At 49.7% G+C, this 12,500-nt stretch overlaps 1 protein-coding gene across 8 annotated transcripts in view; it reads right to left on the bottom strand.

Moving 5' to 3' along the window:
- Positions 1–11,553, bottom strand: part of dnm1b (dynamin 1b) — a 45,257-nt gene extending 33,704 nt beyond the window's left edge. For all 8 annotated transcript variants that reach the window (XM_036527889.1, XM_036527890.1, XM_036527891.1 and 5 more), the window contains exon 1: positions 11,131–11,553. In XM_036527889.1, the coding sequence (XP_036383782.1) occupies positions 11,131–11,291 (161 nt within the window). In that variant the 5' untranslated portion in view covers positions 11,292–11,553. The remainder of the gene's footprint in view (positions 1–11,130) is intronic.
- Positions 11,554–12,500: the final 947 nt, after the last annotated feature.

Raw genomic sequence — 12,500 nt, 5'->3', positions numbered from 1 at the left:
GCTAGCATGCAGAATGCTAACATGTTCCAATCTCTCCATCACCACCAGCTAAAGCTCCTCCCCCTCAGTGAGGTTTCGGGGAGAGAGAGGGGTGAGCAGCGGGTGACAGTTTTATACTGGGTATACAGTCACAGAGTGGAGCTCAGTCACACAGTGGGGGTTCAGTACAGGGTGGGGGGTCAGTCACAGAATGGGGGTTCAGTCACAGAGTGGGGGGTCAGTACAGAGTTGGGGTTCAGTACAGAGTCGGGGTTCAGTCAGTCACAGAATGGGGGGTCAGTACAGAGTTTAGGTTCAGTCACACAGTGGAGGTTCAGTCACAGAATGGGGGTTCAGTCACAGAATGGGGGTTCAGTACAGGGTGGGGGTTCAGTCACAGAGTGGGGGTTCAGTCACAGAATGGGGGTCCAGTCACAGAATGGGGGTTCAGTCACAGATTGGAGGCCCAGGCTGCGGCCGTCCCCACACCTCACAGTGACATCTGAACCAGCAGAGCCCAGCTGCTGCCATGGCAACGGGTCACATGGTCGCATGAGGCTGGTGACAGAGAGGCAGTCCTGCTCCTGTCTCTCCCCAGGGGACACATGCAGACAAGGTGGAGGTCTGAGCACACATGACAATGTGCATGTGTGCATGCGCTTCCATGTGCCTGCATGCATAATGCACTTAGCTGTATCTGAGCACATCCCATCCCCATGTGCGTATGTGTGTGTGTGTAACTGACTGTGTGTGTGTGTGTGTGTCTGTGTGTGTATTTGACTCTGTACTGCACTCTGTGTTTGTGTGAGGGGGAGTGTGACAGATGATTGTAATTGTGCTCTTTGGCTGTGCTGTTGCTGTAAGCGTGGAAGAGGAGACACTGCAGCATGAGATTCACTCTGCTCACACACACACACACACACACACACACACACACACACACACACACCACACACCACACACACACACCACACACCACACACCACACACCACACACACACCACACACACACACCACACACACACACCACACACCACACACACACACACCACACACACACACACACACACACACATTCTGCATTGCCTCATCCCTTCTTTTCATCACTCTCTCCTTTCACAGCATCTCCCCTCTTTCTTCTCTCAGTGCGGAAGCAGTGCTGCCTGCGGCCCACTCATCCCACACACTGACACTGCAAGCACCAGCAGCCTGCAGGAAGCTCGGCTCTGTGTTCAGGAGCAGGGGTCTGAGTGGGGGACCATGGGGGTACACAGCTGCTTACTCACAGAGCTGTGCTGTGTTATACTGTGCTTTGCTGTGCTGTGCTGTAAGGCTGTGCTGTGCTGTGCTGTAAGGCTGTGCTGTGCTGTGCTGTGCTGTGCTGTAAGGCTGTGCTGTGCTGTGCTGTGCTGTAAGGCTGTGCTGTGCTGTACTGTGCTGTGCTGTGCTGTGCTGTGTTGTGCTGTGCTTTGCTGTGCTGTGCTCTCCTGTGCTGTCCTGTGCTGTGCTCTCCTGTGCTGTGCTGTGCTGTGCTTTGCTGTGCTCTCCTGTGCTGTGCTGTGCTTTGTGTGCTTTGCTGTAAGGCTTTGCTGTGCTGTGCTGTAAGGCTGTGCTGTGCTGTGCTGTGCTGTGCTGTAAGGCTGTGCTGTGCTGTGCTGTGCTGTGCTGTGCTGTGCTGTAAGGCTGTGCTGTGCTGTGCTGTACTGTGCTGTGCTGTGCTGTGCTGTGTTGTGCTGTGCTTTGCTGTGCTGTGCTCTCCTGTGCTGTCCTGTGCTGTGCTGTGCTGTGCTCTCCTGTGCTGTGCTGTGCTGTGCTTTGCTGTGCTCTCCTGTGCTGTACTGTGCTTTGTGTGCTTTGCTGTAAGGCTGTGCTGTGCTGTGCTGTGCTGTGCTGTACTGTGCTGTGCTGTCCTGTGCTATGCTGTGCTGTGCTCTCCTGTGCTGTGTTGTGCTGTGCTTTGCTGTGCTGTGCTCTCCTGTGCTGTGCTCCCCTGTGCTGTGCTGTGCTCTCCTGTGCTGTGCTGTGCTCCCCTGTGCTGTGCTGTACTGTGCTGTACGGCTGTGGCAGCAGGCAGGTTCAGCCTGTCACTGCAGAGACGCAGGACCGTGACGCAGGGAGAGGAGCTTCCTTTAACAGGGAAGTGTCCTTCACCCCTTCTGCAACATCTGGGCCCCCTGGGGTAAATGCTGATGATTAAAGCCAGTGTTTGCTATGATGAAGCTGACATTGTTTTATTATGAGGGGGGAGGGCGGCGTCACGGCCCTGCGTCTCTGCAGTGACAGGCTGCACCTGCCTGCTGCCACAGAGTGGCACACCCCAAAAGTCCAAAATAATCCAACTCTCTGACCAAACAAACATCAATTCCTTTGACTTCAGAGCAGAAGCAGCAGTGCATCCTGGGTAAGTGCGCTCCCTGCCCCGAGACGCGAACAGCAGGTCCCCCGACATCGCACACTGACATTTAGCACAGGTGACCTTTATACCCAGGTCAGGGTTACAGCCCAGCCACACAGGCACACAGGCTACAGCCCAGCCACACAGGCTACAGCCCAGCCACACAGGCACACAGCCCAGCCACACAGACTACAGCCCAGCCACACAGGCACACAGGCTACAGCCCAGCCACACAGGCTACAGCCCAGCGACACAGGCACACAGGCTACAGCCCAGCCACACAGGCACACAGGCTACAGCCCAGCCACACAGGCACACAGGCTACAGCACAGGAGAGCACAGACTACAGCCCAGCCACACAGGCATACAGGCTACAGCCCAGCCACACAGGCACACAGGCTACAGCCCAGCCACACAGGCATACAGGCTACAGCCCAGCCACATAGGCACACAGGCTACAGCCCAGCCACACAGGCATACAGGCTACAGCCCAGCCACACAGGCATACAGGCTACAGCCCAGCCACACAGGCTACAGCCCAGCCACACAGGCATACAGGCTACAGCCCAGCCACACAGGCATACAGGCTACAGCCCAGCCACACAGGGGAGACAGAGAGAGCTTTCCCACAATGCCCAGCACTTCGTTACGGCAGGGAGACAGAGCCAAGCAGTGCCTCTCCAGCAGGGTCCCCTCTCCTCCTAAATTGGTAAAAATGTTATTAACAGTTTATTTACAAGATTAGTTCAAAAGTGGCTGTTTGATTGGCTTTGTATTGACCTGAGTCATGACCACTGCAACACAAAGGTCAATAATGAGGCTGCAAGCTTCACCGTGCTCACCGTGAGGTCACTCAGAGGTTAGGATGCAATGCAGGGCCAATGGAAGCCCTGCTCCAGCCCCCCCCCCACATGCAACCAACCAGGAGTCTTGCATCACTACTGAATGGGGCTGATTGTTCATTGGTTAACAGGAGAGACTCTGTCATGCTGTCTTGACCAGGTATACATACACACATTAACTCCAGATGTTGAGGGTACCCCAAGCCTAACAGAGAGACATCATAGACCTTTTGATGAGTTATTTGCCTATTTAGCACATATTCATAATGAAGGCAACTTACAAATTAGTTGTAAGATGACATCTGCTAATGGCATACACTAGTTATACATGTTACTTTGCATTTGCATGTCAATATAGGCACACATTTGTGATCTCAGCTCTACGTTTGGCACTGATACTTCTTGTTCATGTGTGGTTAGCGGTGTCCTGTTTGTGCAACTTTTCATGTCACTTTATTAGAGGCACTGTGTAAGTCATTTCTGCGAAATGAAAGCAACGTAATGTAGTGTAATGTAATGTGGCTGGATATTTTCAGAATTAATTCAGGTTTCAGTAGATTGTTTGCAGGCTTTGCACAAGGCCTGGTGATGTCATACTGCCTCTCCAGAACAATGCAGCTTGGCACTGTGATGTCACATTGTTACGGCACAACAGTACAGCCGAACCTTCTGATGTCACAATGCTCACCTGGTTCCTTCCAGTGGAGCTGTGTGTGATTGGATGCCAGCAGTACACAATGCCACATGTGTTTTACAGTGTGTTGTGGGAGAGCAGGCCTGGTGCCTGGTGTGTGAGAGTGGTATTTCAGAAGTGTGTCAGCCTTAGTGGGTCTCCCTATACAGGAAGACTGCTAGACCTGCTGGATCCACTGACAAGAGCTCCCCACATTGCCACAATAAAGAGTCCCTGTTAGGATTCATACACCGTGTTTCAGAGAGCCAAACAGACACTTCCTGCCTTCTCCAAGACACCAGTCTTTTGCACAGTAAAGCCAGTGAGTGTGTAACAACAAGAGGCGCAGTGAGCGGCCCGCGCAGTGAGCGGCCCGCGCAGTGAGCGGCAGTGAGCGGCCCGCGCAGTGAGCGGCAGTGAGCGGCCCGCGCAGTGAGCGGCCCGCGCGGTGAGCGGCCCGTGCAGTGAGCGGCCCGTGCGGTGAGCGGCCCAGTGAGCGGCCCGCACGGTGAGCGGCAGTGAGCAGCCCGCGTGGTGAGCGGCCTGCACGGTGAGCGGCCCGCGCGGTGAGTGGCCCGCGTTCCCCCCGCCCTGCCCCCACGCAGCTGCTGCATTCCTCTGCTGTCACTGCTGTGCTTTCTATCTCTGCGTCTCCTGCTCCACAGCGCAGCGTCTTGCGTCCCGGACACAAAGCCCCTGTTGAGCGTGTGTGTCTCTGGCCCTCCCCTGGCCTGCCAGAGGGTGACAGTGTCTGCGGCTCCTGCGTGTCACCTGGCCACGCTCCGCAGATGTGCACTGCCCTTGGTGCGATGGCGACAGAGTGGCATTGTGCAGCTCAGAACGCCCATGGTACCACAAGGGTTTTATGATGTTTATGACCCTATTGTTTGTGCAGAGACAGGCAACTAGTCACAGAGGCTAATCCACTACTGCAGAAAAGACAGTTCTGCCTGCCACTGGTGACCGATCGACAGTTTGAGTGTGGAAACCACTGTAAGTTGTAGGAAACGCGCAGCTGTGCTTTGTAACCACACAAAGGCAGAGTTTTGCCCACTCTTTTTGCCCAAGGTCATCAGCAGACCAGAATGCCCGCAGTCAAAATCTAACTACATATCTGAGTATCATGGTTCCATGTGTCTTAGTATTACAGCACCAAGTCAGTCCTCCTAAATACATATTTCTGCTGAGATGATTAATAGGCACCCAGCTACCTGCCAGTGAAAGCTGTCTCTACCTCTCTGGTGCATACAGGTGCAGAGAAAGACACCAGGAGGACATTGCACCGCCACCCGAGTGTCTTTCAGGGATTTCTAAGAACACAAGTGACGTCACCTCTGTGACAGATGGCAGTCACTGCAGGACCCCACCCTCCCTTACTGAGACCTGTAAAGCAGCCGTAACAGGCAGTTACACCGGCTCACACACACCTTCACACACAAACACATACACACCTGCAAAACAAACCCCTGCACACCTGCACACACACCTTCATACACACACACACACACACACACACACACATACACACACACACACACACACACATACACACACACACACACACATACACACACACACATACACACACACACGCACACACACACACGCACACATACACACAAACACTCCTGCCTGCAGGGAGACACTCCAGCACCCTGTAACACTCCTGCAGAGAGAGACTCCAGCGCCCTGTAACACTCCTGCAGAGAGAGACTCCAGCACCCTGTAACACTCCTGCAGAGAGAGACTCCAGCGCCCTGTAACACTCCTGCAGGGAGACACTCCAGCACCCTGTAACACTCCTGCAGAGAGAGACTCCAGCACCCTGTAACACTCCTGCAGAGAGAGACTCCAGCGCCCTGTAACACTCCTGCAGAGAGAGACTCCAGCACCCTGTAACACTCCTGCAGAGAGAGACTCCAGCGCCCTGTAACACTCCTGCAGAGAGACACTCCAGCACCCTGTAACACTCCTGCAGAGAGAGACTCCAGCACCCTGTAACACTCCTGCAGGGAGAGACTCCAGCACCCTGTAACACTCCTGCAGAGGGAGACTGCAGCGCCCTGTAACACTCCTGCAGAGAGAGACTCCAGCACCCTGTAACACTCCTGCAGAGAGAGACTCCAGCACCCTGTAACACTCCTGCAGGGAGACACTCCAGCACCCTGTAACACTCCTGCAGGGAGACACTCCAGCCTGCAGATACCCGCGTGCAACACCACAGAGCAAACTCATCAGCATCACACTTCTCTTACTCATCCCTCCTCCACACATCCCCCTTTCTTACCCACGTGACAGAGTGCTGACAAAGAGAGAGGACGGGAGGGACAGAGAGAGAGGGAGAGAGAGAGAGAGAGAGAGAGAGAGAGAGAGAGAGAAAGAGAGAGAGAGAGAGAGAGAGAGGGTGAGAGAGAGAGACAGAGACAGAGTGAGAGAGAGAGAGAGATGAGGAAAGAGAGGGAAGGAGGTGAGGAGAGAGAGAGTGAGAGGGAGAGAGAAAAAATGTAGAAGAGAAGGAGAGTAAGAGGACCTGAGATCTCTCCTCTTGGTGTGGGTTAGGAAGGGGGTGTCAGAGAGTTATCTCACCATTGCAGAAGCCCCCCATGCCTGCACACTGTACGTGTGTAGAATAAATGCCACAGTGAGATGACAGGGACAGCGAGTGAAGCTGCAGACCGGGGGTCCCTGCAGCCTCAGCAGACACACAGCAGGGATGAACCCCACTTTTCTAATGCCCAGCACCCACACGACACAGTGACTCACTACGGCATGTCATTAAACACCATCAGCATGCTGTAATGACTGCGTGCACACCACGGAGTGTGCAGCCACTGCGCAGAGATACCTCCCTCTGCAGAAAAACACAGTAATAACACCCAAACACAGCCAGAGCAATAACTGCCTGGCCCAATGCACTCAGCTCTTTCTGTCCCCTCCTCCCTCTCTCCCTCTCAATTCACTCCTTTCTCTCTCCCTCCTCCTCCCTCTCTCCCTCTCAATTCACTCCTTTCTCTCTCCCTCCTCCTCTCTCTCTCTCCCTCTCAATTCACTCCTTTCTCTCTCCCTCCTCCTCTCTCTCTCTCCCTCTCAATTCACTCCTTTCTCTCTCCCTCCTCCTCTCTCTCTCTCCCTCTCAATTCACTCCTTTCTCTCTCCCTCCTCCTCTCTCTCTCTCCCTCTCAATTCACTCCTTTCTCTCTCCCTCCTCCTCTCTCTCTCTCCCTCTCAATTCACTCCTTTCTCTCTCCCTCCTCCTCTCTCTCTCTCCCTCTCAATTCTCTCCTCTCTCTCTCTCTCTCTCTCTCTCTCTCTGTCTCCCCCCTCCCCCTCCCTCTTTTCAATTATTTTATTGGCATGACATTACACAGTGTTGCCAAGGCAGAACTGATGACAAACTATAAGCAACAAATAATTATAAATAATAATAAATTACACAAATGGTGGTTGATCAGCATACCCTACAAAACTGTAGATGTGATTATTTTTAATTATAGCAATAATGCTGGCAGTAACAATAGCAATGATAGTCAGAGTGGATAGGAACAAAATAAATAATAATGACCATTTCTACATGTATTAGCACAATTAGAGTCAGTTTTCCCTCTTTTGGCCAAATGAGCAGGTTACCAAGGTAATCTTTTAACTCCAGCTATGGCAGGTCATTCTCACTTCAGCAGTAGAAACTACTGGCTCTGGGATTTTGTGATTAATTTTGCACAACAGAGTGTAAAATTAAGCTCACAACTAGAAGCTTTTAGTGACCATAGCCTTGATGCCTTCATCTGCCTCCCTGGCCAATCAGACCTTCTCTGAGATATCTGCCTACAATTTACCAGAATGTACAGCAAAGGCTCATGGGTAATTGGATGGCTGGATCAGGCAGAACAATAAGGCAAAATACAAACACTGAAATGCATTTACTCTTGGTTTGGCTTCATATACAGTTATCTAGTTGTATTGCATGTGTTTCTTAACAGTATGGTGTATTCAGACAATGCTAACAACAGCCAGACCATTAGCATAAGAGACACTGGTATATGTTATTGATATTGGCTGCAATATCATTTGTCTTATCAAGCCTTTTTTCTGGAAACCAACACAATAAACCCCTGCAGGGTCCCAACTGTATTATTTGAGATTAGCCTAATGCCTGCAGTAGCCAGTGAGCACCGAGGCTCTGTGGATAAATTGATAGCGTTGGAAGGGAGACATGTGCTAGGAAAAGGGCTCTGCCAGCACAGGTGCTCAGACAGAGCACTGAATAATACAGCAGAGAATTCTGCACTTTTACCTGTCTGACAGGTGTGCTAGGTGAGCTAACATGCAGAAAGGCACATCTGAACAGAATTCTCATATCTATACCAGTTGATATCAGCCTTTTTAAAATAAAACATTCCTACAACATATCACCATAAACACACCTGCATGATGCACACACACTACCAGCCACACATACACGCGTACACACACACACACACACACGCACGCACACACACACACACACACACACACACACACACACACACCCCTTTTTTAACAACACAATCTGTACTCAGCCGGGCTGACATAAATGCTAGGAAGAAATCTATATGTCACTTGTTTTTGGGTTTATGTTCTTTGACATATTGCTTTATGCTGAAATCATTTCAGTGGAGATGTTCACTGCAGCATACTTGCTTTGAGTGAAATGCATTCATTACAAACATCACAGCGGTCTGGCAGAGCACTGCCACACTGCAGCATGCAAGCTGCTAGCACAGACACCTGAGGGTGCAGAACATGTCACACATTGAAATGAGTGAATATCCTGAGTAATGTGCACTGAGTGAGTAACTTCAGTTAGACAGAAATATTACACACATACTGATTCCAGACAGAATGTCAATATAACACAAATATAATATAATATGATTGATTGACTGATGACATTTTTATTTTTTAACTCAGTGGTAACTGTCACATCTTCATTTTTTCTGTACAGTAAGTGATGGCATTGCCATTGAAAGGAGAGAAGCAGCTGAGGCCAGAGGGTCACGTTCTGTGACCGGCCTGAAGCTGGACGGCCGTGTTCCTGACACCCTCCTAAAACCAGCACAGCCTCCCAGGTCAGGAGGGCGTCCAGCTGCGAGGGGCGGGATTGGGAGAGCTCTGCTCTGCACATGAGGCCAGCAGATGACACCCTGAGACGGTGAAAAGCGGGGGGGGGGGGGGGGGGGGGGGGTGTGGAGAGAGGACACGTGTGTAAATACACACATGCGAGCTGGCAGGAGAGCCAACGACAGAGATCCAGCGTGGGCAGAGCTCACACAAAGCACACAAAGCACTCGAATCAAGCAGAGAATGGAGCTGCAATTTACACTCCACTAAAGATAAGCATTCAAAACACACAGTCATACACGTACACACACACAGGGATAGGCCTACACAGGCAGTCACACGTACACACACGGATGCACACACAAACACGCACAATTACACAGTCACGCACACACGCTCACAAACAGTACAAGATACTTGCTGCTGAATAATGCTAAAAACAGACGATGACATAAGCTTAACCTCAGGCAAGGGCGCATGCACACAGCGCAAAAATGAGACTTTACAGATCTTCCAGATCCTGCAGTTCAAGAGGCTGTCAAACATGCACACATGCGAGCAGGCTGTCATTCAGCCCATCCGATGTGGATGCACGGGGCAGTTCAAACGTCACCGCGATTACTGTCATGTTTCAGGCCGTTTTCACTCATATTCATGCGGGACGCGTTGATTATAAGATTCTAAAGCATAAAAGGCGCAGAGCTATGGAGGGGAGGCCGAGCTGCGCATTATTTTGAAGCCGCACGGCATTTTTTAATTTTTTTTTTTGGGGGGGGGGGGGGGGGTGAGGGGAACCATCAATCAACGGACTGCAGCGCTCACGATTCAACTACTGGAGCGGCACATCTCTCTCTCTCTCTCTCTCTCTCTCTCTCTCCCTCTACCCACCCCCTTTCGCAAGGTCACGAGACAAACCAGCGTTATATCTGCGAAAAAAACATAACGGGAGGCGCTGTCGGTACGAGATGCGCTTGTTACAGCTGTTCGCTGTCTCCCGCTTTTCGGAAATTGCCGGCTGTTGCCTAACAAACCCTCGCTTCCGAGGGGACTCTGCTTTATGTAAAGAGCCTGCAAATGGCAGATAGCATTAATAAGATGTCTCAGATGTTACACGCGGGCCCGAATCTCCTGTGGGTGCAGCAACGAACGCGACCAAAGACAAAAACAGACCACGCGCACAAATCTGCTCATTCACCGACCTGTGCAAATATATAGATTTTTTTAAATAAACCTCTATATAACTTCTAAGAATGGAGTAATACTGTCCTCGCTACTATTAATGAATAAATTATAGACAGTGGTGGTTTCCATTATTACGGATATGATTTAGCGTAACAAATCATATCCTTTGTACAGACTGTTTAATGTAATTACACAGTGTTAATGATGATGCTGTAGAAAATAATATTCTTAGCTGGGGTTTTTTTTACCCGCCTGGAGAATTGCAAAATAATTTGAATCCATGTCTGTGATTCTCACGAACCAAACACACAATTCAGGAAGGAGATGCGCTGGTGAGCGCCATTCAGCGGCAGACTAACCGGGGAACGGACGCGTTTTAACCGTTTGAGATATTCGTCTATTTGCAAAACCCACCGGTCTAGAAATGCAATTCTGCCATTTGGTAGCTTTAACGTAAAATAATCAGACGGCTGGACTGTTAATAATGCGCAGCAAATCGCAGAAATGGTGTGTTCCCGTTATGGTGGTACAAAATCACTCTCGGATGCGGAGGCAGTAAAATATTCGTGTGGGTTAACCAGGTTTACGCGAAGACGTGTTAAGCGAAGACACGGCTCTGCTTTGCTGCCATTTCAATGTACATTTCCAACATATAAGCTCATATTGTGTAATTTTGCAGTGTTTATGTAACGTGTTTATAAAATAATCTCTGCTTACATTCCCTCCCAGCTATTCAGTGATTAATATGAGGGATAATAGTGATTTTAATTCAACCCAAAAATGTTGTTACCCTTTCTCATCCTTTGAATGAATATCATTTTATGGTTACTGTATCTCATTAATTTCAATGCCTGAGTGTGTGTGTGCGGGGGGGGTGGCGGTGAGGTATTTTACACGTATGAATGTGTATGATAATACAATATACGCATAAATAATTCGCATTTTAAACCAAAATCACTTACTTCCCCACGAAGTTCTCCAATACTGAGCTTTTTCCAGCACTTTGACCGCCGACCACAGCGATCTGGGGAAGGTCCAGGTTGGCATTTTGTCCGATTGCAGCGAAGGCGTCCTGTAGTCTATTTACCAGAGGAATGAGATCCTCCATCCCCCGGTTCCCCATCTTTTCAGAGAATTAGCCTGATCTCTCTCACAGTCGGAATGAATCGGCGAGAGGGGTCAGCCCTGCAGAGCGCTACCCCCTCGTTTCTCCCCTTGAAAGAGTGCTCAAGCGCTCTCGGCCACCTATGTCTGTTTAATTTTTGCAGACACCTTCATTGATTATCCCCTTCCCCTGTCCTCTGTACGGAGGCCACTCCTCCCTGCCTCTCCCTCCTCTGCCGCTGTGCCGTCTACGAGAGCGGCGAGAGGAGCCGATCTCTGCTTTTCTCTGAAAGGGAATTTCTGAGCGCGCAGCCACTCCTTCGGCACCAGAGGGCGCAGTGGAGCTGTGCGCAAACGCACACTTCTCCTGGTTTTCTGGGTAATGTATTTTCAGTGTTGTTTTTGTGTCTGGAAAGGCATGTTGAACCTCAGTCGAAAACCCAACGATTACTTGAGATGTTCACTTTTATCAGTCCCTTTAGTTCAATAAATTGAAAATGAATGTGTAAATTGTAAATATTATTTCTAGTCCTTTTAAGCGAATTGAACCTTTTCCATATTTGTAAAGTGTTTGATATTTTATATAAAATGAACGCATAGATATATACAGTAATTAGACTATAATTAAATTATGCTAGCCTGCTCTATGCCACATATGAAATTTGTTTTTTTTTTCTTTTATTAACAAATATGAAAATGAACAATTAAACGTTTTCAATTTGTAGGCCGTGGATGACCACTGAAAGAACTTACCTGTCATCTAAAATTTGTTCTTAACGTGGAGAGGGTGCTAGTTCCGGCTCTTCAACTGACCTCTTAATGTAACCATTTATTAGGTAAAGGTGATGCTTAGAAAACGTCTTATTAGTTTAAAACAAACACTAAAGACTTCTACAATAAAACAATTCACAATAAACCTGCTCCTGCCAACCCCTCGTTGTAGCCGGTGTTTATAGTGGTGCGCGCTCGTTTGTGTAGGCTATGTAGCCTCTGTCTGTGTGTGTGTGTGTGTGTGTGTGTGTGTGTGTGTGTGTGTGTGTGTGTGTGTGTGTGTGTGTGTGTGTGTGTGTGTGTGTGTGTGAGTGTGTGTTGGGGGGCGGTATAGTAATATTTTCTCTTTCGTGTCTTCGTTGGAACTCCTGCATATGCGTTTTAGTGATAGGATTTCCCTCACAGTGAACATTACAATGTTAAATGTTAATAATTTTACGTCTGCACAAGGTGCAGA

This window comes from Megalops cyprinoides, chromosome 4 (genome assembly GCF_013368585.1).
Source record: "Megalops cyprinoides isolate fMegCyp1 chromosome 4, fMegCyp1.pri, whole genome shotgun sequence".
In the NCBI taxonomy this organism is placed as follows: Eukaryota; Metazoa; Chordata; class Actinopteri; order Elopiformes; family Megalopidae; genus Megalops; species Megalops cyprinoides.
The sequence above is the reverse complement of the archived record's forward strand: the minus strand, read 5'-3'. Positions and strand labels throughout refer to the sequence as shown.